This window comes from Leuciscus leuciscus (genome assembly GCF_965113295.1).
Source record: "Leuciscus leuciscus genome assembly, chromosome: 8".
Lineage (NCBI taxonomy): Eukaryota > Metazoa > Chordata > Actinopteri > Cypriniformes > Leuciscidae > Leuciscus > Leuciscus leuciscus.
This window is the reverse complement of record NC_138732.1, coordinates 4308387-4336320: the sequence shown is the minus strand read 5'-3', so window position 1 is coordinate 4336320 and position 27934 is coordinate 4308387. Positions and strand designations below refer to the sequence as shown.

At 36.9% G+C, this 27934-nt stretch overlaps 1 protein-coding gene and 1 long non-coding RNA gene across 3 annotated transcripts; both read right to left on the bottom strand.

The window, feature by feature from the left end:
* Positions 1-1595: 1595 nt before the first annotated feature.
* On the bottom strand, positions 1596-3556 carry LOC309504206. The gene is made up of 2 exons (XR_014208016.1): positions 3426-3556; positions 1596-3365 (listed from the first exon to the last, which is right to left on the bottom strand). It is a non-coding gene; the product is annotated as an uncharacterized lncRNA (long non-coding RNA).
* Positions 3557-5917: 2361 nt separating this feature from the next.
* On the bottom strand, positions 5918-27926 carry adad1 (adenosine deaminase domain containing 1 (testis-specific)). Of its 2 annotated transcripts, none has more exons than XM_082177012.1 (12): positions 27818-27926; positions 25140-25303; positions 22999-23133; positions 22740-22907; positions 21392-21466; positions 21088-21213; positions 16296-16419; positions 13943-14113; positions 12606-12838; positions 10252-10486; positions 7830-7962; positions 5918-6325 (listed from the first exon to the last, which is right to left on the bottom strand). In XM_082177012.1, the coding sequence occupies exons 1-12, from the start codon at positions 27886-27888 to the stop codon at positions 6212-6214; spliced, it is 1749 nt and encodes a 582-aa protein (XP_082033138.1). In that variant the 5' UTR covers positions 27889-27926; the 3' UTR covers positions 5918-6211. The 2 variants fall into 2 exon arrangements, with proteins under 2 accessions (XP_082033138.1, XP_082033139.1); XM_082177013.1 differs by lacking the exon at positions 27818-27926 and adding an exon at positions 26060-26129.
* Between the last annotated feature and the right edge of the window lie 8 nt (positions 27927-27934).

The following is a 27934-nucleotide window of genomic DNA, read 5'->3' as shown; positions in this document are numbered from 1 at the left end:
TCAAGCTAAAAACACGCAGTGGTATGTAATACATTTTATTCAATATTTCATTGTATTATAGTAGATGTCTGTATTCATGTGGTCCCATCAGCCAATCAGTGTTGCTGGGGGCCAGTTGTTCAAAAGTTTAATCTGGATCAGAATGACCTGGATTTGGAAATCACATGTTTTGCTATCCTGGATCAGGTAATCCATCTTGTGTGCTGGTTTTTCAAAGCAAAACTGGATTGGATCCTCCTGATCCAGATACACACCTTTTCAGATTAACAAATCTGGATTACTAGTGCTCTACAGAGCCCTCAAAGCAACACTAAGGAACTTTTCCTCTTCGGTCCCCCTACAGGTTGGAAGTGGAATTGTCCATTACCGCTGTCGTAAATCATTTCTCCGCCCGCAGTCTACCGTCGCACACACACTCGTTGTTTATCCAGCGCCGGCTTTGGGATGAACGATGTCCACAGACAAGGTAGAGTATGATGCATGATTTCATGAAAGTATGATGTATTGCGACATCAGAAAAACTAAATAATGACTATTGTGACGCTTGCCGTAAAGCAAGTCAAATTTGTAGTTTTCTTATGTCTCATTAGAACTACAGAAACGCGACCCGGTTTGGCAAACTTGCATAGTGTGGTTATATCAGATATAGAGCTGCAAAGCGAATCCAGAAGTGCCGTTCACCCTGTTACGACTTGATGAACCACTGATACGATTTTTGAAACCTTATTTTAAGGTAAAAAATGTTCCTTAGTGTTGCTTTAAAGAGAGACATGGTGATAGAAAGAATACGAGATGGGGGGGGGGGGCATATTTCAAATCTTTGTGCGTTCGCTCACAAAGAACTTTTGCCTGGTTCGTCTCTTATGATTGTGCCAGTGAAGTTTACAAAGTGATTTTTTTTTTAAAAACACTGAATTAAATATAATATTTCCGCTTGATATTTACAGCTGTTTTGGGGATTATTTTATGGTGCCAAAATCTCTTTTTTACTTTACAGTGGGCTTAATATGTAGCCTAATGTCTACTTCTAATTCATTACTTTAACAGTTTAACTAATCAAGAGCAAAAAGAAAAAAATGTGTGTATATATTACATAATAAAAATGAAAACAATACATTTTTTACGAGTTTTAAAGTTTTTGGGATCAAAAGGTATCCCAATCTTACGCAAAAGTTTTGCACAACACAAACTGATGATTTGATCCAGATCAAAAACAAGACTGGACTTTGTGATCTAATCTGATTACGGAATCCTTTTTTCCTTTTAAACAACCCATCTTCAGGATTTTATCCAATCCGAGAGCCGAAATCCGATCAGATTAATTTTGAACAACTGGCCGATGGATGTCATTTACCTGTGCAGTCACATGACATTTACAGAACAGGTGATAAAACACACAAAAAATACAACAAAAGTGCCTAAAAGCAGAGATAAAAGCTTGCGGACCACATGCTTTCATTTCTGGAAGTCGTGCAACTAGGATGAATGGGAATGATAACAGGCTCTCTGAAAGTACTATCGACGTCCTTGCCTTTTTTTTTTTTAACAAATGGTCAATGGTCTATGGAAGCTTGTTTCCACCATGGAATAAAAAAAAATGTATTGCAACTTTTTATCTCAGAATCCTAAAATTTTTGTCTCAGAATCCTGACATTTTTGTCTCAGAATCCTAACATTTTTGTCTCAGAATCCTGACCTTTTTGTCTCAGAATCCTAACCTTTTTGTCTCAGATTCGCAAGTTTATATCTCAAAATTCTAAGGGAAAAAAGTCAGAATAGCAGAATATAAACTCTTAATCCTAATAGAAAAAAAAAAATCATAGAATTGTGAGATGAATTCACAATAGCATGAAAAAAAAGTCAGAATTGTGATTTTCTCAGAATTAAGAGTTTATAAATCACACAATTTGGACTTTATCCCTCGCAATCGTGAGATTGTGTCTCAATTCTGAGGAAAAAAGTCCGTTTTGCCAGATATAAACTCGCCAGGGTGTCTACAGATATAAACAAGTTAAATTTAAGACTTTTTAAGACCTTTTTAATGCCACTTTGAATGAAATTTAAGACCAAACCTGTGATGGAAATGCACATTATATTACATGCGTATATGTAATATTTAACCTAAGTAATTGAAATAATTTAATATTCACTCAGAGCCTGAATTTCATTTTGGAAAATGGGGGGGAAATCCCCCCTTAGGTGATTCTTATGGGGGGGGATTTTTAATTTGAGGGGGGAGTTTAGACTTTTTTTTTTTTATTACATGTATCTCGCCTAATGTATGCTCACTCATCGCATTTTTTACAATGAGGTAATTTTGGTCTAAAGAATTTACACAACACAAGGAAGCTTGATTTCAATCTTTGAATTAAATTGAAAAAAGTAGCACAAATAAATACAATAGAATAAAGATACCAGTAAAGAGAAATATAGAGAAAAGTTTTTGCTTAGGTCTAACACTAGTATTCAGAAATACTACAGAGACTGAATAAAGTAATCAAATGTAAAATAACACTGGGTAGTATTTTAGTCCTGACTAAATTAAATACATAGGTGATTAATCCTGATTCCTTCAAATGAAAGCTATGTTTTGTTGTTTTGACAACCAAATTAATGACAGACACATATGTCTGCTGTCCCTTTAAGAGCTAGTGCACGGATCCTGTGTTCATTATACGGCCACGTGCGATTTATGCTCATTTAAGACATAACCGACTGTGTTTAGAGGATACTCACCAAGACCGAAATTGACATCATTTTCGCATGTTTTTGACTGTTAAAGCGATAAAATCCACGAAAAATAACTTGTGTTACCCGTGAGCTGTGTGTGAGGCGGCTTTACTCTATGTATGTGTGCAGAGAGAAAAAAACATCTCTCAGACAGCGCACGCAAGTATGTTTAATGTTTAAACTGGTAAAACTTTAAAAGACGTGCAAATGGTAAACTTTAGTTACTCCTGATGCAATGCTGGCCAGATTATGCAAGTGACAATTCCGTCTATCCCAACTCCCGAAACGCGAGAGTATTATCGCCACCTGCAGCTCTTCACGAGCTGATAGAAGACGCAATTAAAATTATGCGCAATCCCGCGCCGAAATTCGAGCCCCGTCACTACTTGTTTATTGAACTAAAATCAATGTAACATTTGCAATCGTGAGAATATTCAGCAAAATAGCTCCCGTCATGTTATGTTACTTAACTATATCACATGTTATAAATAAAATAACTCAACATTTAGAATTTTTACCTCAGTATGTTTCTTCTGGGAGTTTGTTTTGATTTCTTCCTAAAATCTATCACAGAGACAAGCAGCGCGAGCCTCAACAGCGTTACCAGAAAAAGCCTACATTATCATTATCAATAGCTGTTTATGTAATAAAATCTGAATCATTCTCGCGATTCGATGCTTCACTGGTTATTTGACACTGATATTAGGTCCGTCAGACTGGAGAAATTTTAGCGGTAACGTGACCAGAAATATTTAACACCTATCGAATCGGAATTTAAGACATTTTAAGACTTTTTAAGGCCTTTTATTAGGAAAACTTTATTTAAGACATTTTAAGACTTTTTAAGGACCCGCGGCCACCCTGCTCGCAATTACGAGAAAAAAAGTCTTGTGAGAGTCGTAATTATCTTTTTTCCTTTCTACTCCGTGGCGTAAACAAGCTTCCATAGCGTCCTCCCCCTTACACCGTCTCTGAGCTTCTTGCGCCATTTCAAGTGCATTTTATCCTTGACCTTTGACTCCAGACCCCACAACTGGAGTCTATTTCACCACGTAAAAATTCTGTAATCCAAATATTAACATAACTGAATGCATTGCTACGGAAATAAAGGCCACTTAACATGAATGACACAAACTGACCACAACCCAAGTTCAAGCATTGACAGAACAAAACATCCTGCATGTTAAACAGCACAACTGTCTCAATGCATTTTAGGCTGTTTTTGCAGCATGGCTTGATTGCATGCATTCACATGCACATTGATCCTGCGCATTTGCTCCAAAAGAAAAACAAAGACACGCATTAATCCAGAACCAAAAAAGCAAAAAGCATGAATCACTCCCTCCACTTTAAGAGATTCATACAGCGTACAAACCTGCTCCACAGCGAAACGTGGTCCTGTCACTAAGATGGGCAACAATTGATTGAAAAGATGGTCCATGCATGAGCCCCACTAACATAAACACATATTAAACACGATTGGATGCAGTTACACTTTTGACAGGAAGCCCCTGAGGTTTCCTGTGTTGTAGTTATGAACAGGGAACTTGAACATCTGATGTTTACCTCTGAACAAACACACACCGTGCACTGGCCCGTTTCTCAGTAGGGTTTCACTAACCACAAATAAAATGACCTATAAAGCACTTAAAAGAAAGCACACTTCTCATCTACAACATGTCCCACATTCCAGATGTTAAAACGGAGGTACACGAGAGCTATTCACACCTGAACTAGTTAACCCAGGTCATTCTAAACCCCAGGTAAATGTAATCCTGTGTTATCTCGAGTCACGTTTCAAACTGCTCATAATTTACCCGGGGTTAAGTAAGGGTTAATGCCCGACGAGGTGTCGGTTGCCTCCGCCGAAGTCCATTAATACCTGACAATGGACACCTCGAAGGGCATTAACCCGCTTATACCATGGTCACTTGCCAAATAACACATTTTTAAAACATTAGTTTATATTTTAATTAGTTTTACAATCGAAATCTAAAGTTCTTACAAACAATAACTTGGTTTCCCTGGTTACGCCTGACGGTTTATTTAGCAACCGGAGATATTTATAGTCCGCTCAGCTCGTAGAACCCTTCAGTTTACTGCCTGTTGCTATGGTTACTCACAGCTGATGTCGCCAGCGCATTTATTTATTCATTTCGAACGGTAAACAGTCAGTTTCACCAGAACTCCTTTACTAGGTGTCCTCTATCACTTTTTAATGGACACCCTGCAGCCAATCAGAATCGAGTATTCACCCAGACCATGGTATAACTATTAACATTTCACTCTGTACATTCCTAAACCCTGGGCTGACATTCTTATCTGCATATCTCGTGTGTCACCGTCACTGGTTTCACTATAAACCCCGATAAAATGTACTGACGGTTAGTATTATCGTTTAAAATGTAATTATCATTAAAACCGTGTTTGATTATCGCGATTTTAATAACTCACTGTAAATCCTGTCCAGCCAGCAACAGGCTGGCGCCGGCGCAGCGCAGCGCGCAATGTTGTTGTTTTTGCATTGGAGAAGGAATGGCGGAAGGCAGATTAATAATGTTTTAAATCTTACATGATCACAGAAATATTATCAAACTCTGTAAACAATAAATCAACTCATCATCATTTTCAATCCAATCGAAAACGGAGACACAAGACGACAGGTTGTATTTGAATGAAACGAGAGAGCGCGTCCGTGTTATAATGCGTTGCTATTGACGACGGTCATTTTAAGGAAGGAAATGCCACAGAATATAATCTTGCTTAAAAAAAGTGCATAGAGCTGCTTGTTTTATTTGGTGATTTTCAAATATAAAACGTGTTGAAATGTTTTCAGTGTGAGCATCAGTTCTTTTTGAACACTTTCATCTCGTTTGAACAAAACCGTGATAATACTGATAATCACGATTATTTTGGTCACTATTATCGTGATATGAAATTTTCATACCGTCCCATCCCTACGTATTTGGTCGCCTCTTCTTGAGAATGTATCTTGAAAGTATTGTTTTTTTTGCTATTACCCTTCATCCGATCCTTTAACCACCAGTTAAAAATATGCCACCATGAGACACTTGTACCACGGTTTTGATATTGTAAAACTATAAAAACAATTCTTTAATTAATTTTCTTTCTTTTTTTAATAAAAATACAACACTATTCAGCCAGCAAATGAAAGTCCAAACTATTTTATTTTTATTTTCATTTACCTTGAAAACAAACAGAACATCCCCTTTTGTTACAATTTTACACTATTATCTGTCTTGAACTGTATTTTATATCTTTGCACTTGTGTAAATAAACTTCAAATCCAGTACGTTTTCCCCAGTCCAATAACCAATGTACATCTGTTGTCTGTAAGTGCCTCTTGCTGCATCGTTATACAACAAATTTGAACAAAACAAACCACAAAGTAATTCAGCATGCAATTTAAACATATTCATACATGATATTGCAGTGGCTCATGGCATCCGTCGGTGGGTTCTCACACAGAAAAATGGTCGCTGATCGGCGGCTTCTCCACCCACTGGCCGTAGCCCTTCCTTTCCAGGTAAGACTTCAACACACTCTTTGCTTCCTGGTACGGCTTTGCCATCATCTTGACGTTCAATAAAGAACGAGATGATCAATATTAAAGCAGAAGCTATTTAGAAGAATTATTTTAACGCTGGACAACTAATAAAAGTGACTTGATTTTTTGTCAGTAATTGCATGCAAAAAATAAAAATCGCCAGAGTGGTTTCCAGGGTGTTGCTAGGGTGTTCCCATGTGGTTATAGTCGTTTTTAGCTGGCTTTATCTTAATGTAGGACTGCACGATTAATCCAAATAATACTGATATTGCGATATGGCTTAGTGTTGTCACAATACCAAAATCATGACTTTGATACGATACTCGACTAGAATATATAGACATCAATACTACAGCAAAGACCTAAAACAACAGGAAAAGTAATTGGGTGGACGATACGATCAACATCTTATTTAACAACATTTCTCAAAATAGTTATTTTATTTTGACTTGGGCTTTAAAAATAAGAACAAAGAGGCAAATTATAAACATTAGGAGAAATTCAGTATAAGAAAGTAGTTTCTTGCACTGTATTTCTCTTAATGTTTGTAAGAAATACTACACTGTCCATGGCTTTCCACACTTAAATCTGTGTTAACATCAAGCTCGTCCCGTTTACTCATGTATGCATTTACTTCTTTATTGCTGTAAAGTGTCAATAACTTAAAGCAGTGCTGCACTACGTGGAACATACCAGCTCATTTATGAAGACAAAAACTTTGACACAATGCAGGAAATACGGCTCATATTAAAACGACGTCATTCTTAAAGTACCGGCACTAATAAAATGAGAAATTGTATTATTTTAAACAGCAAGGTATCACAATATATTTCCTATTACCGGTTATGTCTGATTAATTAAATAAATCTGTATGCGCTGTGTGTCAGAGTGAAGCCCAGCACTGTGTTCATTTACACGAGCAGCTCATGATAATAATAATAATTATTATAGTAAATTTATAGGCCAAATTGTGCAGCCCTACAAACAAGCACAGCAAAGCTGGGGCGTCATTTATAAAGCTGTGCATATAATGATCCTAAACGTGAACTTACAAGAGTTTCTGAAATGTTCCTATAAAGCGTTCGAAATGAACAAAAATGTTCATACATGCATCTCTCTTTATTATTATTATTATTATTAGAGCTTTGGGTGTGAGAAAAGCGTATTATAAATAAAATATTTTATAATTATTATAATAAATCGTAGGTGACCTTAAATTCAAATGCAACATGTACAAGCACATCAACACCTACAGAATAACCACAACTTTATGGTTCAGAATTACAACACTCAACATCAAAAGGTTTGTACGCACACTCTTCAGTCGGCGTACGCATCAGAACATTTGCATGTCAGTTTTTGCTTATGTAAATCATGGTTCGTTTCCTCACATTGGATAAAACATGTGGTATTTAAGACCAATTCAATAAATTAGGAACTTAAAAAAACTAAAATAAATAAAAATTATTTTGCAATAAAATCATTAAAAAAATTGCAATTCGACCCCCCCCAGTAAGAAAGAGTGCAGTACCTTGGCCTCCCTGTACGTGACAGCGGTGAGCAGCTCCTCTCTCTGGGCTTCTTTAGCTACCAAATTAAATCGGCTCAACATCGCTGCCTTGCAAAGACGGCTGGCCAAGGCTGGACTGCTCTTAAACGGAGAGCTGGAACAAACACACAGAGGTTTTATTTAATTTTTATTAGCGCTATGGGATGGGAATCTTTAGGCAACTCACGATTCCATCCGATTCTGATTCCGGGACTTAAAGCGGTGATGAACTGAGAAATCAAATTTTCCTTGAGCTTTTGACATATAAGAGGTCATTATGCTATAAGAATATCCTGTAAGTTTCAGAACTGAAAACGTCCTTGTTAGTCCAATAAAAGCCTGTATTGACACCAGGCTCAGCGAACGACAGCTTTTTCAAAGTGTGGATCTATGAGGTCAAAGGGTATTAAACCCCGCCTCCGCAGAAGATCATCAACGCCTACTTCAACACTGCCTGTTTAGCCCCGCCCACTGATTCGCACATTACATGAAACTCATTAAAATATGCAAAACTGTTATCCAATCATAGCAGTGGGCGTTTACTTCCAAGTCTTCAACGCGGCACGCCCATAAAAACCCAAGGCTCAAAACCAGGGTAGAAAATAGCCTATTACTTATTCATTTTGATGTTTTTGAATGTAAAAACCAAGCGAACGTCATAAGTTGACCTCAGACAACTATATAAAATAAAATAAAAAGTAAAAAGCCAGTTCATGACCCCTTTAAGATCCGATTCAACACGATTCTTGATTCAAATTAATGAATAAGTTTAACTTTTTTAATTCATAGGCTACCATTCTATTTACAAATTAATTTACAAATTAATAATACTGTAATAATTATTAATAAAAAAAAATCTAAATACAGCCTAAAAAAATAGGCAATGATAAAAAAGAATAAAGGCACATATTACTGTACAAGTAATAAACAATGAGTGTCTTATATCAAAGTTTCCAGACAAGTGCATTGATGGATTCAGCACTCAAAGCACTTTACATAGAAGGGGGGAATCTCCTCAACCACCTCCGAACCTGGATGATGATGCGACGGCAGCCATATTCTGCCAGAATGCCCACCACACACCAGCTTACTGGTGGAGAGGAGACAGAGTGATGAAGCCAATATGGGGATGATTAGTAGGCCATGATGGAAAGAGGCCACTGGGCAAATTTGGCTACGCTTTCGAAAGACATTGGGATTTTTAATGACCACAGAGAGTCAGGACCTCGGTTTAACGTCTCATCCGAAGTACAGGTAAGCATCTATTCCTTTTAGATGTTTATTTTTCCATAACACTGATGCATCATAATCTAGCAGTTCTTTTTTTCTATTCATACGTTCATGTTTTCATGTCATATTTTTATTTGTCAACATTCATTTTCGTAACAGTCTTAAAATATTTACATTTTGATGACGGAACTGTTTTTTTGAGACCTGTCAATGATCAAAATGAGAAAATAGCAAAAATGCTCATCCCTACTGAGAAGTGACGTGCTGTGATCTGTCGGCGTTGACTGTCGGCGTTGGTCTGTGTATGTCGGTGCAGTGTGAATCAGCCTTTACATGTTCATTTTTCTTTACTGTGTAATGATGCTGTTTGGGCATCAAAAAGCTCCAAAGGGAATGATTCTCTATATCAGTGTCCCTGTTTCTGAGCTCCCTCAAACACCTTTTTTATTGTCTTGAGGTTTCTTCCAGGAACAAACATGTCACAATATTCCATAATGTAAAGGACGGTTTTGTATATCTGATTTCTTCTTGTGTAATGTTTTGCCTGAAAAGTATGTTTGTGGTATATTCAAGATAAAGGCCACATTATGAGCATGCACACATGAGAGAAAAAAAGCTCAAGCTCAACCAATTAGACCTTAACCCTATAAAGCCTTCTGTATCATATTTGATACGCTAATTTCTAAGGCCTGCAAATTATCAACATCAACAGCACACAATCTATGGCCGGTCATCGTTTATGGCTTAAGTGAACAATAGAGAAAGAATGCATTTGTTTGTGTTTTAATCATTTCTTCTTTTTTTATTAATGACTGTTTACTTGTTTTTTAATGATCTTTGAAATGTATAGGAGTAGTTTTAGCTCTGCTATTGAAATTGGAATCGAGAATTGTTACATTTCACTGGTATCTAAAATTTTGGGTGTCATAACCTTATTTATTATACAATACAAGGAAACGTGTGAAAAACAACAAAAACAAGAACTATACTATTCATTTATTACTTTCTTTGTGTTTGGGCCAGTGAAAAATGGAATCACTAAAATCAGTGAATCGAATCAAAAATCAAATCGAATTGAGATCTTGTGAATCGGAATCGGATCGATATCAAGCCCTAATGAGAATAACCAATAAGAAGCATAAAATATCTGTCATGAGTAGCATATGACACTCACTCTTCGGTAGACTTTCCCTCCAGAGCACTGACCATCTCCATCATAAGGTCTCCGTGGCTCCAGTTCAGGCTAAGGGACTTCTGGGTAGGGTGTGTGTCTGGAGGCATGGCCGAGGACACCAGGCTGATGTGTGGCCGGTAGACGCAGTAGTACAGGGGAAGTGCTGAGGTGATGCCATCAACACGCTGGTTCACTGCCATCTCTATACCACGAGTGTCACTGCAGCTGCCGTCACCTGAGCACATCAAGGATACCAGGTACAAACTGCATTTACTTTTTTTTAAACTTTTTTTTTAGAGGACCAATTATACCCATTTTTTATTTTTTTATTTAACTTTATTTATTTTTTTTATTCCTTTTTTTTTTGTAAAAGAGAAAAAAAATTATACTTTGAAACAACTTAACAAATCTGGAGTACAATTTATATTTAAAACACATTAGGTAATTGTACATATCTGCATTTGTAAAGACACTTTGTGATTGCATTGAGAAATTAATGATCAAAATAAACATAAAATAACAAAAAAATAAAGAGGACCTATAATGCTTTTTCACATGTTCATCTTTAGATTAGATCTTTATTAGTCACTGTTAAAAGGAACAACGAAACACGTTTAGCAGCTCTTCAGATTTAGCAGAATAACTATAAACGGTGTATATAAATAACAGGGACAATTGAAAAACACAGACACAATGGTAAATGAGAATAGATAAATGTACAACCAAACAAATAAACAGACAAGAGACATAATATACAGAATGCAAATACAAATATACACACAATGGAGAAACAGTGAGGTGATGCAAAAGTGAAGCTTAATTTCATGATAAGTGAGTGATTAATCGCAATTAACAATTGTAATCTACTGACTAGGGCTGTGCAATTAATTGAATTTCGATTTCGGCTCGCAACGATCACCAAAATAGTACAATCGAGTAAAAACTATTATTTTGCCATGTTCTGTTTTTGCAAGAAAGCTCTTATTTTGTCTTGTGTTCTGAATGACACGCGCACATCCGCCCCTCCTGAAGCCGTAAACTCCCTCAGCTTGAATGTTTAAACTGATAAGACTTAAAAAGAAGTGAAAATGATCAACTTTAGTTACGATGCAATGCTGGCTTGATTGTCCAACGGACAATTCCGTCATGTCCCGACTCCTAAACGCGAGAGTGTAGTTTCGACGCTTGCCTTGTCCAACCCATGTTGAGAGACCGAGAGAGAGAAGACGCGGCGCCGCTGAACACTCACGCGGTTTGTGAAATTGCGTTTTGGAGAAAGTTTTAAAATGATTGATTTGATTTTATAATCTGTGTGGATTCATTTAGGCGACTCATACAATCTACATGCTAAAGTGAATCAATGTTTGCGGGGGAATTTTCCGCATTATAAGTGGTAGACCTGCAGGAATTATTAAAATACTCATTGAAGTATTATCTGTTATATTATTTATTTTAATAGTTCAAAAAGTACAATATATGTTACAATTTAGATTTTTTAAGAATTGTTGAAAGGTGTCTTTTTAATAAATGCAACACGTTCCCAAAGTCATGTGAAAAAATCGTGATTATGATTTTTTCCATAATCGAGCAGCCCTACTACTGACAGCTGAAAGATTTCAGTGCTAGTCTCAGCATAAAAAGTATGAGAGAAGGGGTTTATTTTTTCTGCAAGAATGCACTGTGTTCTATACAGCAACATCTGTTTCTTATCATATACCGGAATAACTTCCATATGGTACTAGGGTCAACGGGATAAGATGGGAAGCAGCCTGTGGTCCCATCTAGTCTCCCTTTGTTTAATGCCTAAACAGCCCTAAACTTAATATTTCTTTTTTGTTTTTTGTTTTTTTACCTAATAATAAATAAAATAATAATAAAATAAAAATAGATGTATATTTTATGTTGGTATATATTTTTTATTTATCATTTAAATGTAATAAAAACAAATTTTATTTCAGTAATTGTTTGGCATATTTATTTAACATAATTATAAAATTAGAGATAAAAAACTGAAATTAAATATGGAAAATATCATTTGAACTTTATTATTGAAAAAAAAAAAAAAAAAAAAAAAATTTCAAATGAAGACTAGTAAGCGCTAATTTTACATAAAGAACCAAGTGAATATGACATGAATACGATATAGCAGCCGAGCGAAGCAGATTTAAATCAAGGATTCAAAGTTTGTTGATCGTGTCGCTGTCAAAATAAAAGTCCTACTTCCGACACATTGGCCAAACAGAAAAACGTACCACGCCTGATGCGATAATTAAAAAATGGACATTTCTATATGGGCTATTTATCAGTCGACCCCTAGCCTGGATTGTTCGTCGTTGGGCGTTTCTCTAACTTACCAATGAAGATGCTGCTCACGTAGACTGGCTCAATGAAGTGGCTCAGTAGCGCCCCCTGGAAGCCCAACACCTGCCACTGCATGATCTTATCGGTGGCGGACATACTGACAACATGCGAGCCCATCTGCTCATACGAGCTGGAGAACTTGGAGAAGACCTTCCCTTCCACCACCACATGAAGGCCGATCTGATTATTCACCTCCCATGCGGAGATGGACAGAGGATTGAGGCGGCTAGAAAACAAGGACAACAACTGGGATTTAGTTTAACAAATTCGTACAATTTGCATACCCGATTTCTTTTTGTGAAATGTTTTGCATTCAAAGTTTATCTTTGTGCAATATTTCTTCAAGATAAATGGCACAATGCGTGTATGCACAAATGAGGAATAAAAAAAAGCTCACGCTCAACCAATTAAAAAGAAAATGTTAGATTTTAACCCTATAAAGCCTGTTTGATATTTGATTTGGAAATTTCGTAGGCCTGTAAATAATCAACATGATCTGTAAATCTATAAAGCTTTTTGTATTGTTCGCGTCTTTTTGCTGTAAAAGATTGTTAGTAATATATTAAGCTATATATTAATATATATGAGCATTCACTGGACTGAAGCAACTTAGGTTTCCTTGATTATCCATACATTTATTTCTAGAAAAGTCTGTAAATGTGAGTAACAAATATGATCATCAGGTTTATTTGTTCATCTCTCAATCATCATTGTATTGCATTATGTTTAAAAAAAAACTATAGAGATTTGATCATAAAACTAAACATTTAAATATCATCTTACCAAGACATATTATTGTCAGATATAGCGTGACGACTGATATTTATATGCATTTTATTTAAGTATCTGCTATACTGTTATAAAGATCCACTTACATTACAAGCATCAGAATTTCATCACACCTTTTGGCCATTTAAATATCAGCATCTGCACCAAATTGCATATTTTTTCTCAGTTTGTGCCTCTGAATAATATTGAGCTGTTTTTTCCTCCTCGAATTTGAGCTCCATATTCTCACTATATCATATGAGCCACAAAAGCCTGATGTATCAAATATGATACTCAACGAAAAACAAATGCAAACTTTTTCTTATAGATTTTGTCTTTCATATGTCAGGCTTTACAGGGTTAAAGAAGAGCAGGACAATGAGCCTTCATCAGACCTGACTCTCTTCATTTATACAGAGTGAATTTTGCATCTTCTCTCCTTTAGAGTCTATGTAAAGGTATGTGTGTGTGTGTGTGTGTGTGTGTGTGTGTGTGTGTGTGTGTGTGTGTGTGTGTGTGTGTGTGTGTGTGTGTGTGTGTGTGTGTGTGTGTGTGTGTGTACAGTTGAGAAGGTATCTGCGCTGCTCCTTTGGGCAGCTGGCTCAGGTACAGGTGTAGAGTGATGTGGTTTTTGAAGCTGAGGAGCTTGGTGGTCTGGTCCTGCTGAAAGACTGACTTCTCCTCCAGAGCACTATTCTTACTGAAGAACAGCAGCAGATTCCTGTACAGAAACCTACGGCACATTCAAAAAGACATTATAAATTCCAATCATATGTGCTTTAAAGCTACAATATGTAAGATTTTTGTGATAAAATATCCAAAAATCACTTGCACAGTGTGATATATTTCCTGCATTTGTGTACTTACAATATCCCAAAAGTTCCCAAAGATTTTTAATTTCAGAGAAATTCCAATTTTAAATAATGGCTCGTCCCTGTTCACTTGTCGCCTGTCAATGACGTAATATCCGCGTTATCCCTGGTTTCCGCTCGTTCTGCCATAGTAACCATGGCGACAGACGTGGACAACTGCGTTACGTCTAGCGGTGCGCTCACGCTGTTGTTGTTTCGCTCAAAAATTATGGATCATGGCAAGCAGACTTTGGGACAAAAGGAGAACTAAAACGAGGATCGATATCAGCGTGGCGTTTTCGAGATGCCGAGAGCTAGCGTCCGCGGCTAACTTCCACTTGACAGAGACATGCAAATGTAGAGGTGAGCTAATGTACATAAAACTAATCAATGTTATACAGCTCAACATGATGAAATGTTAGAATATGATCAGTATGTTACTCTAATGTTGATCTCGCTCACTGCTAGTCTCATACAGACAAACTAACACACAGAATAACATTATAACTTTAACACACTCAAATGCAGTTTAGTGTGATAGTGTAGAGCAGGGGTAGGCAACCTAAGGCACGCGTGCCAACACTGGCACGCGGAGGGTTAGTCGCTGGCACACAAGCAAATGCGAGAGAAGTGTATGTATTTCATTCAGATAAAGTAGTCTAGTTTTATGCCGGTCAAATGCACTCGGGCTCCCCATGATTAACATCGCACAACATCAGCATCACACACATCACACGGAACGCACATGTAGGAAACCTCGTGAATTACGGCCGTTTCACGCATATTTTTTTCGCCGTACATGTTAATCCACACCGGGAGCAGGGGCAGCGCGCGAGCGCCCAACAGGAGCTCAATTTAAAGCCCCCTTTCACACAGAGATTCCAGAAAATACACGGATAAAGTGACCCGACATTTATTTGACCCGGGTTCGTTTGATTTTGGTTCATTCACACTGCCAGTGATTTTCCGGAATCAGAGAGTGCGTTCTCACACAAGCCGTACAAATCCCGTAAAGACACGTGACATCGATGTAACTTAAAATGTCTTAAGTTTGCCTATGAGCTGTGATTTCTCTCTCTGATTCGATCATAAACTTGCGCATAACGTATCGTTTCACAGCTGGCGAACGATCCCGGCTTCAGCGTCATCACTACGACACGGCATTATTACGGCTTTCGTTCACACAGGACTCTTTTCGTTCCGGGACTGAACACGGCAATGTTACTAGGTCCCCAACCCGGCATCAATCCCGGGTCGTGTTTGCATTCACACAGAAGGCAAAGCGCTGTGCGCTGGGTTCAAAGCGCTGTGTGAAAGGTGCTAAAGTGAAAGCACACTTTTGATGGACAAAATAAATATGATTCCAAACAAAAGTGCCCAAAATGCACAGAATGTGCATGTCTAGTGTGTTTTAACAAGAACTGGATTAGGTTATGTCAGAAAAGAAAATTAAGACTCAAAAATATTTATATAAAATGTACCCATTTAAACTTGTTTTTATTATTCAGTTTGGGTAAAAGGATATGGTATTTTATATATAAAAAATATAAAAAATATTTGTGTGTGCTGTAAAGTAGTTAGAAAAAATTAAATCGGAATCGGCTAAAAAAATAGGTATCGGCAGGTCAAACTCAATGAAAAATCGGAATCGGCCTAGAAAATTGTAATCGGTGCATCTCTAGTTAGGAGTTATAAATATTATTAAATTGTCTATCTAAATCTAAAACAAATTTCAAGAGAAATATTTAAATTTCTGTACTATTTCTGTGTAAGCCATTATGAAAATGTAAAATGTTTGTGTATTTATATGAGTGTATATATATATATATATATATATATATATAGGCTATGTGTGTGTTGTGGCACAGTGATGAACTTGGAAACTTAAAAATGGCACTTCAGTTTACAAGGTTTTTAGATCAAGAGACTTGCATTTTTGACGCACAAACCTTTGACTGGTAGGATAAACAAAAAGCAAACCACAGCTTTGAACTGGCCATAAAGGAGATGATTAATATGAACATCAATGTGATGACAACCTGCAACAGCTGAACATCCATGTACCTCATTAGTGATCTCCGGGCAGTTACTACAGCGTGTGAATCATGCAGGATTCGTCCTGTCGGCGCTGGACTGGCTTTGGTATTAGAACTGCCAGTTCCAAGAGCAACAACCTCACATCCTGCGGCTGCAGACGAAACACAGGACAGTTCGGATTAAAATTATACAAGCACAGACTGACAAGAACCGCATGTCAAAAGTAGTCAGATGATACATTGCACAAGTGTTTGCATATTTTGTTAGGGGGTGAGTAACGCACCAAAGACCTGTTCTGCTTTTTTCCTGTTGATGTTTGAGCATGAAAAAGCTCCAGCAGGAGTTCTTCTCTATATCAGTGTCACTGTTTCTGTTTCTGAAACGCCTTCATTGTAGTCTTGAGTTTCTTCCGGGAACGAACACGTCACAATATTCCTCATTTAAATAATTAATACGCAGAATAAAGGGGCGGGGCCTGGTTTTTATTTTTTATTTTATTTTATTTTATAGGGGCGGGGCCTGGTTGAGTTAGTTAGTAGTGTGCTAAACTGGCGGTTATGGGAAGGGGCGGGACATTTCCCAAACACACTCGAAGCACTTGACCAATCACAAGACACTGATCCAGCCGGCCAATCAGAGCACAGTGTGCTTTTCAGAAGGAGGGGCTTCATAGAGACAGGAACTAAACTAGGGCTGGCTAACTGGCGGCCTTTAAATAGATATTTTTTATTTAAATAAAAAAACATAATATACTGGACCATAATATACTGATCATAAATTTTAAAACATTTGAAAGGTGAGTCACGTATATTAATTAAAGCATATGTGCATGCTAATGTGAACCTTCACCAGAATGAGCAAAAAGAAATGAAAAAAATGACAATGAACTCAAGATAATAATAAAAAAATAAAACATTTTACCGAGTTTAAGGGTACATCTATATGTTTAGTTTGTTTGGGAACGCAATCTGCAATTAAAGACTTTAATTTACATTGCCATTACACCAATGCACACAAAGATTAGTATGAAAGATACAGCGTTGTTATGCTACGCTACAGATACAGCGTTAGTATCTACGCTAAAGATAAAGAAGAGTTGAGGTAAAATACATCGTCAACAATTTTTTTTTGCCAAATGCAGGACAGAAATTTATGCATAATGTTCTTATATGCTTATATTTCTATTCACGGAAAAATTTAAATTTGAAACTCTCACGCCTTCAAAATTGGCGTGACCAAAAACCAAAAACTCGAATAAAAATAAATAAATAAAAATAAATCACTTAAAAAAAGCCTGTACACTCTAACAATGAAGGGGAACCACTAATTGCAAGATAAAAACCACTGCTTTAATGACAATTTGGTCACGTGACCCATGTAATCATGTGACTCCTTATATCAAGATGCCTCCAGCGCTGAGTATTGTTAACTTGGCATTGAGAAAGGTGACGTGACCGAAACGTTTCCCTCTTTTTAATTAAAGCAGTGGTTTTGATCTCGCAATTGGTGGTTTCCCTTTATCGTGGGACCACTTTCAAACAATCCCATCAAAACACAGGTGGCATTCAGGCAAATCTAACAACCATGTCTCCAAGTTCCCTTCCTTTTACTGTAAATGTTTCCAAAAACAAACTTGTCAACACCTATGACGACTTGTCTCAGCTTCCTTGACCATTTCGCTTGTCTAATATCCTGTGGATGTTACGTACCCATATCATTAAGAATCCTCCAACATTTCCTGTTCTAGTTTGTTTGGTTAAAAATGTCATCAAACCAATGAAAAAAATTCACGAAAGGGCCCAAGGAAATTATATAATTGCTTCCTCTTCCAGAATATCTCCATATTTGTGCACCATTGTTGGCTTGACAAGATTCACTGTGGAAATTCCAATCTGCCTACTTACATTTTTAATTGCCCCCATGATATTACAAATGCAACAAACAGATGCCATTCGTTTAAAATATCACATACGACTATGTTAATTCTAGAAATATCTCTACTTCATGAAGCTCTAATTAGATTTAATGTCAACAGTTCCCATCATGTTCTGCCGTAAGTACTATTTCCTGAAACAGTCTTTGAGTAGGAAGTGCGTGAGTGTGAACGAGTCAAGTTCATTCATCACATGTTAGCCCTGTCGTACTCCTGTTTGCCCCGATGACCTGCCCATGTCTGACATGTGTTTTTATTTATCAGCGTCTCTCAATTTCCCACAGGTTTCCCGCATCTTTAGACTAATGAAAACCCATGCCTTTCTCATTTATTTATGATTGCTGGATAAGGATTACTGTGATAACTGTGCTTTGTTTATAATGAAGTGTGAAAGGTGAAGCTCCCCTTTAAAAGTGTGGCGCAGACATTGCTCTTATACATGGTCGTCTAGATTCGTTTGGAGACCTAATGCAAAATATATGCAATTATGTGTATTAATTTGCACTTTATGCAAAATAATGTCGGTTTCAAAAGCGTTTGATGTTGCCATTGTTGTAGAGGGGAATCTCATAAAGGAGTACGGAAAAATGTTCATGTCACTTTTCCCCTCTAACTCATAAAGAAAGAGATTACAAATACTTTTTTCATTGCAACATGACTTTTTCAAGACAATTATTCAAATTTATGCTAACAGTGTTACATTATTTAATTTTTTTTGCTTTAGTTCTTATCACTTTATTTTTTTATAAATTATTAAAGTTGTTTAAATCAACATAAAAGGTAGGATTAACAGCACAACCATGATGCATAAATATATTACAACTTAAATCTGAAGTGGCGTGGCGTCTGTGAATCTCCTGTCTGTGTGACAGACACACTCATGCGCACAGAAAGCCGCTTCAGACAGCGTGCCGTTCTCTTTCACGCTTGAACGGACAAAAGTATGCCAAAATGCCCGCTTTGTCGAGTATCCTCTTAAACACAGTCTTAAAATGAGTTCATTAAAGTCTTAAAGGGATACTTCACCTCTGGAAAGATGAATGTGTATTTAAAATGGGTCATTTATGTAGAAGAAATGTGAAATTATTTTTGAATTTGGAGCTTTCTAGACTGAGAAAAGCCAGAAAATGTATTTTTGGCTCATGTGGATGAAAGACTACAACTCCCAGAATGCACTTGCTTCGCAGCCCTAGGAGGCCACTCCCAAGCCACGCCTACCGGCAAGAGAGCGCAGTAAACAACAAGGCTAGGCTACTAGTGAGACTCTGACGAGTTTGCCCGGGATTTCTAGATCGCCCACAATGTCCGCGATTCGGCTTTTGCGTTCTACAGTCGGCATTCATCATGTTTACTGTGGCGAGCAGGACGAGGCTGAGGGCCGCGGGAGAACGGCGCGAGGCCGGTGGCGTGATTACTGAGACGCACCGGTCTCCTATCTCTCACGGAGGAGCGGGAATTTTCTTAGCAATGTTAAAACGCACATCAACCGATCACTTGTTTAGCGTTCATGTAAACACTACATTCAGATTCACCAATCGGGATGAATTCAGTTAGATTGAAACAAAAGGTGTGCATGTAAACAGGACCGCAGAAAGCAAAAGCTGAATCCCGGACATTTTGGACGATCTCAACGGTCCGGGAAAAAGAGGATGGTAACCCCTACTACTCAGCTTTCTCCACAGAACAAGAGCCTGCTAGCTTAGCTTCCAAAGAAAGACGGCTGATACTATGTGTACATTCTGTGAGTGAGATCCCACCCTCTATGGGTGGGTTGAAAACATGCGGGACAGCTCCTCCTACTGGCTGTAGTCTCTCGCCTCTGGCCAAAAAATCCTCCGAGAACGCAAAACGACGGTTTTTAGCGTCATCTGAGGATTTTTTCCAGACAAAAAATACATAAATCTCTCGTCTCAGGGGGATATGAGGGTGGAAAGCACGGTAATTCGAAAATACTACAGGTTTTCTACTAATACAAAGCTTAACGCTAAATCCTGAAGTATTCCTTTAAATGACCGTAAAGAGTTGTGAGGCCATAGGATATGAGTCAGATCTGCATAATTTCTTAAAGTGACAGCAGCCTAATAAACCTTCTGCTGTGATGTCCGTCAATAATGTAAATCAAAGAACAAGACAAAGAGAAAATCACTCACTGCTCTTGAGTGAATAACTTTTAATAACTTTAATCTATATTATATATATAGGATTAATATAAATATAAAGGATTAATCTATATTTCATAGGGGTGAAACGATACCCTCATATCACGATTCGATACATATCACGAAACGATACGATATTGTTGCGATACTCCAAGACATTATGATAAAAGATTAAACATTTTACTCTTGATTAAAATGCTAAATTTGGTATTACATTGTAGTGTAAATGAATAGGTTTGGACTTGATGCTGGAAAACCAAAGCACAGGACAATAGAGACACTAGAATAACAATATTCATGATTCTGAAGCTGAAAACACAGAGTTATTTTAGACGAATATGCTTGATCTCTGTCACTGACTAGATATATTTAAAATAATGTCGGCCACTTTTTACTGGTATCAAGACATTTGACATTATCAGGACCCACAAATATTCCCCCATTGCATTATTATACATTATATTCAACATTATTTATAGTAGTTTAATGTAGTACTGAGACTAAAACTTGTTACACCCCTAATATTTCAATTATAATTTATGCAGTGAAGTGTTTGATTAATCGCTCTTAATTACAGAAAAATTGGTTAATTTCTTTAATCGATTGACGGCACTAATATCCAGATTCTGTGCAGGACAGATTATATGGCAACAAGTGTCACATGACGTATCAATACTAATCCCACAAAGAAAAACCTGTGGTCTGACATCCTGTGCGTCTGACTTACGAGAGAGCATGACAAATGCAGCCACTGTTCCGCCACAGCCAGTGAATTCTGGGTAACTGTCCATTAGCTTGGTGAACATCTCCTTCACCACGCTGGGTACCTGATCCTTAATGGGGTTCTTTCTTTCTGCGTTAAACCAACCGAAATGAAATTATTAGTCAGGTTCACAAATATTTCCCATTTCGACATGATTAGACGCTCTGATGTCAATGGTTACTATGGCTAAAGCATCTGAGCATTGATTATAGCTTTTATTAACTGAGCTATTAAATGCAATGCAGACTGACTTTAAGAATGTATTTACCAATCACAGCTCTTCCAGAATGGATCTCTTGGATTGGGGAGTCCTTCTCTCTCACTGGCAGAGGAGGTGGCCCCTCTGAACAAAACACACAACACACAAACAAAAGAAAACGTGAGTAGTGCATGCAATGCTTGCGAACACAAAGATTTGCATTTACTAAAAAAAGTGCAGGTTTTATTTGTGATTTTTTGTTTGCTCACTGGTTCAAGTCTGATCAAGACAAAGTGCGAGACATATGCACTCAAGACTTATGCACTCAGGTTTATTATTAGGGTTAGTAGTTTGTTTAAATCCCCAAACCTAACTATGAACCACAAGTAAAATATAAAATAAAAAAAGTGTCAAATAATAAAAGGCGTCCTGGCTTTATGCAATCAAGATATAAAATTATGAAAAAGATGCAATAGATAAGATTAAATTCCAGCACCACCCTGATGTGTGAATGTGTGTCTTTTTTTTTTTTGCATTAAAAAAAAACAAATGTTACACCCCCACCTCAAACAGGAAAGAGCTACACCACGGTTTCAGTGAATGACTATGGGGTTGTTTCGATGGGAGGGAACACAGCGAGGACGTTCTCTTTCATCTGGGGAAACTTTCACATTGAATTTCGAAGTCTGCATATTTACATTAAAAATGGAAGAGCTGACTAAGTGCTTGCATCGACACTACGGAAAGTGTCAAACAGAAGGTCACACGATTTCTGCCTATTATTTGCAAAAAGGCTTGCAAAGCAGACCATTAATGAAAACAACCAGTGACAAGTCCAGGGTTAAACCATATTGCTAAAGTCAGGTGTTTTTACCTTTTATGCATTTTATTTTATAAATAAAAAATATTTTTTGTTTCTCATTTTTAGATTAACTATTCCTTTAAATATCTGATGAGTGGCAAATGATAATGATTAAAATAGGTAGTTTAGAATTTTATCATGTTTTTGAAAGCTGTCTATTAGGCTCACTAAGGCTCAGTAAAACTCAGTACTAGTTTTTATTGCAATATACAATTTTTGTCATTTATTCCTGTGATGCAAAGCTGAATTATCAGCATTATTACTCCAGTCTTCAGCATCACGTGATTCGATATAATCATTCTTATGAACTTTTAAACTTATTTAAGTCATTAAATGCAAATTTTGCACAGTGTAGTGCATATTCGGTGTCAGTTTAGGTCTCAATTAACTTTATCGTCACAAGAAATAATGGAGTGATGTTAAAATGCATCTCAATCAATAATTTTTGATTCTCAATGAATAATTTGCATTTATGCATTTGGCAGACGCTTTTAATAAGCATATTCAATATTTAATAAGCATAGTTGCCAGTATAACTCCTCATTAGATTATTACCGGAAACATCTGAAGGTATCCCATCATTCTCTAGACTTGCTATGAGCTCTTCAAGGGCCAGTTCAGACGCTTTGGCCCTGGCTTCTTTCTTTGTGATGCCCATTCCAGTCTTATACTGGACTCCATCAATCACAGCACAGAACGCAAAGAAAAAGCCCGTAACTCCTGCTGCTCAGAAAACAAAGAAAACAAATGTTGAATGCATCTATGAACTGGACACTTTGTCAAATCTAGAGATACAATGAAATCTGCTGGTTACCAGTCGTAACAGTCTCTTTCAGATCCAGTTGAAACTGCAAAGTTTGAGAGAGCTGGTACAACGCCGACACCGGGTGTGTATCTCCTCGCTTATATCTGTCAATCAATTCAAGGGGAAGGATTTTCTGTTTGGAATCTGCAAGGGAGACAAAAGTGACAGTGGACAATATTGATATAACGTGATTCAACCAGTAAGTGACTGAAGCTGATAATAACACAGTCCTTCCTTAAAACAGGGTTCCAACACCTTGGTTAACCTTAAATTCAAAGACCTTTCAAGGACTTTCCAGGTCCAATACCCTCAAATTCAAGGACTTAATGTGGGGACACATTTCAAGTGAGTTTCAGCCTATTTTTGCAATGTTTCATGGTGTGTCTGTGAAACATCGAGGTACCATTGTAGTAGTTTCGTGCGCGCGTGAACGTCATGGCAACATACAACACAAAGTACCTCACGCGGGAAACACTTAAAGAGATACTTCGCCGATTAGCATTAAGCTTTGTATCAGTAGAAACCCGGTAGTATTTTCGAATGACCGTGCTTCCCTCCCTCATGTCCCCCTGAGACGAGAGATTTCTGTATTGTGTGTCTGGAAAAAAACCTCAGATGACGCAAAAAACGTCCTTTTACTCATCAGATGCTTCTTTGTCCAGAGGCGAGAGACTACAGCCAATAGGAGGAGCTCGTCCCGCATGTCTTCAACCCGCCCATTGGGGGATCTCACGATAAAACGCTGTCTTTTCAGTTTCGAGTCGACTAGTAGCCTAGCTGTATCATTTCTCCCGACACTGCCCTCTGTAACCGGTAGGCGTGGCTTGGGCGTGGCCTCGTAGGGCAGCGAAGCAAGTGCATTCTGGGAGTTGTAGTCTTTCATCCACATGAGCCAGAAATACATTTTCTGGCTTTTCTCGGTCTAGAAGGCTCCAACTTCTAAAATAATTTCACATTTCTACTACATAAATGACCCCAATTTAAATACACATTCATCTTTCCAGCGGTGAAATATCCCTTTAATGTAACGTATAAATGCGCGTAACTAACAAAAATCAAGCAAGTCAGTACGCATAGGCCACGAAGTGTTGGCGAAATAACACTTTAGCGGACCGGAGGGAATAATATGGAATTGCACAAGAACTTCTTGCTTCTCAAGCACTTTCAAAGGACCTGTCTCTATGTATGTTTTCAAGGACCCGTGGGAACCCTGTTAATTAAAAACACTACTATTCCGGATGACACTGTGCAATCTGTGTTTTTCCCTAGTACGAGTAAATCCTCCTAGACTTTTGACAGTGAAATCAAACCTGGCCCTGTTGACGCTGGTCTAACTGTGCCTGGCCTGGTTTTTCCCAAGGTTTTTTTATCTCCATTTCTATCACCTGACGGAGTTTGGGTTCCTCGCCACTGTCGCCTTTGGCTTGCTTAGTTGGGGACATTTAATATTCAGTATTATTATTGATTTGACTGCACTGATACTATCAGATGAGCACAAAATCTGAACTGAATTGAGCTGAATAACGACACTATTCGACTTCGTTTCATAATTTATTAATTTTGATAATTGACAAACTATGCAAACTATTGACACTATTATTGAACTGAATCAACATTGAAGTGACTCGAGCTGAATGACACTAAAGATGCTTTACAGCAGAATTTAAATGTGTTTTAATATTTTGTGAAACTGATATTCTTACTGTACTGTATTTTCCTGTTTATTACATTGAAGCTGCTTTGAAACCATCTGTATTGTATAAAGCGCTATATAAATAAAGACGACCTGATTTGACTATTTGTGCACAACATAATCTTTGTAATCTTGTCTCTGAAATGACTTTCATTATCACTTGAGGAGCTACGCGCACACTCCGAGCCTTAGGGCTCAATTCCCATTTATTCCTCAGATCCGAGTTTTTGTATAGCTGTTCACGTTGTAGTTTTAAATGTGGCCAATTTTAGATTCCAGTGTAAACAGATCAGTGTGAACTCAGAAGTATATCACATTACGGAAGTAAAATAGGATGCAAATGCCATTTCATGTTGACTTTAAAACACAAGAGAAGTCAATGGAAATGAATTTGCCTAAAAAAAAGAAAGAAGCAATGGTCAGTCTGTCAGAAATACAAAAGAATGAAAGAATTAACTGATTTTGGAGGAGGCGCTCAATGGTTGTCCGGGCAGATATTTGTTGTTGTTGTTGTTGTTGATGTCATTGAAAGGTGAAGGAGATGAGATGTTTGTCCATTGGCTGTGGGTCAGGCTGGACCCTCTGGAGGACGCACCCCTCATCATCATCTTCATATAACAGCTTTAGGGACAGAAATACAAAAAAGAGAGATCATAAAGTTAGATATTAATTATTAGAAAGAAAAGACAACTACTGTACAAGCAACTTGATATTTTATCAAGCAGGTCCTCATGGTTTTATAGATGGTTTTAATTCATTATAATGATGATGATAAACCAATTTGCCCCTTATGAAAATGAACCATGGTTTTACAACACATAAAATAAAATAAACATATTGTAGTTAAACCATGGTAACCACAAATTAACAATGGTTTTGCTACACTAAACATAATGTAACCATGTTATTTGTAGTTAAACTGGTTTTACAAATGGTAATCAATCCGCCAGAAAACCATGATTACTTTACTTTTACTATAATAAATCCATGGTTTTAATAAATTGATCATGATGATGATTAATCGGTTAACATGAAGGAAGAGCGCTTGACCCTTCACACAGATTATTTGACGACGTTTAAATTCATGTATTAGTTTGCAAACTCGCATAAAACACATTCAAACTAACGTTAAACCCATATACACAAAGTAGCAACATCTGACAAGTTAACGTTAGAGTGAAATAAAACGAACTGAGTTTTTTTTTTTTTAACGCCGATTGAGACGCTAGTCACGATGCTAGCGTGCTAATTTAGCTGAACTAAACAATAAATACAAACTTATATTGATGGTGATTTATCATAACTTATCGATGAAGCAGCAAATATTATAGTTTTATCTTCAAACAAACACAAATACAGATTAATTCGCATACATACACGCCCGCGCGTTTAGCCTGAGGGATTCGCTCACGACACAACTGAATCTGATCCACAATCACTGACAGATTCATCGGTAAACAGATGAGTTAACGTTAGATTGTAGAATTGTGGAACACAATATATGTTCCGCCACATATAAGCACAAATCATGCTCTGTTAAGCCATAATTATGACATAAAAAGTCAAAATTATGACTTTATGACTTTAGATTAAGCCAGGATTAGGTTTTAGTTCAATTAGGAAATTTAAGTAGCTTTTATAAACATACTTTAGAAAGAAAAGAAAAAACATTACTGGTGTGAATATTTTTAAGTCAACTTTTTAAGTCATAATTTCGACTTTTTCAGTAAATTTCCTACTTGTATCTCATAATGACAAGTGCGTTTCGACATTTTATTTCATAATTATTCCTTTTTATTTCATCATTTTAACTTTTTATCTCATAATAATATAGTTTTATATTATAAAACTGTCATAGTTTTGTCTTTTTATGTTATCATAATTAGGACTTTTCAAGTCAAAAATTTGACTAATCACATCATTTTGACTTAGCAATAATTAAGACTTAAATGGCATGTTTTTTTGTTTTTTTCTCTTATGTGGCGGAAATGGGCTTCCAAAGGATACATGCTTTGACCTACATCTGGAGGAGATGTCTTATGCACACACACACACACACACACACACACACACACACACACACACACACACACACACAAACACACACACAAATATGTATATTCTTGTAAAAGCTTAACCACAAAATCATTTTTTCCCCCTTTTTTCCATTAATGGCAGCCCAGTACAATGACCTGTGAGTAAAAGTGAAAGTGATGGACTGTTAAGGTCACCAGAAAGTAACATTAAAACCGGTTGTGCATTTAGGGACAACAAAGGGGTTTTTAAATAGTTACTCATGAAAACAGAGTTTTCCAAAGGTGTGTATGACTCAACACTCTGTGTGTGTGTGTGTGTGTGCAACAGGAAAGCGCTATTGGCCTTTTTTTCTTTCTTTTTTTTATGCTCTAAAAATAGAAGACCTTTATTAACCACAAAAACGCAATGTTGACATCAGAAGATGAAGGGACAAATGTTGCATGCTTGGATTTGCAATCTTTTCAAAGATGATATCAGACCAATCTGTTGCCAAAAACAAACAAAAAATGTAAACCTGTCCAAAATCCATGTTATTTATTTATTTATTTATTTATTTATGTATTTATTTGTTTGTTTGGACTATTTATTCAGACATCCATCCAGTCAATGATGGCTCAAATATAATATTATTTTAATTTGTATAACGTTTTTGTTCACAACATAATTCCTATTTATCCATTTGTGTCATACTTTTAATTACTTAACCTGGGTATTATCTCTTCAATTCAGTTCATTTCCATGCATTTTTTTTTTTTTTTTTTTATTATTATTGTGGTACAAAGCTTTAATTCATAAATCTATCAAGTGAAATGATATCTGATCTAATAAATAAAACCTTTACTATTTTTTCCAAAAATGGAATGATCAAAACAATAAATGCAAAACTCTTAATGCTGTGTTTGCTAGCCTCAGAAAGGCCTCAGTTTAGCTCAGTGTGTTTAATGCATGTATGCGAGGCGATAAATCCTTGGATAATTATATCTTTATCAGCAAAGTGGAAACATCTGTGGTGTTTTTGACGGTGGAGTCCTATGGTGAGCAAAAGAGCAAGACATCCTACCTCAAAGCCCACACACTAATATTGATGCCTGGAAATACCTCTTGGCGTCACTGATATCATTCCCCTCACCCCGGTTTCCATGCAGACGCAATCCTGATTCTACTCTCATTGTTTTTTTTTTATCCTTAATAATTTAGTTGATTTGCAAATGCATT

Coding starts and splice junctions, on each gene's coding strand:
- adad1 (XM_082177012.1), bottom strand. CDS start 27,888: ATGAGAGTAGAATCAGGATTGCGTCTGCATGGAAACCGGGGTGAGGGG. Junction 12,839..13,942: donor GCGCAGATACCTTCTCAACT/GTACACACACAC, acceptor CTTGTTTTCTAG/CCGCCTCAATCCTCTGTCCA. Junction 10,487..12,605: donor CGTGAGCAGCATCTTCATTG/GTAAGTTAGAGA, acceptor TGATGTGCTCAG/GTGACGGCAGCTGCAGTGAC.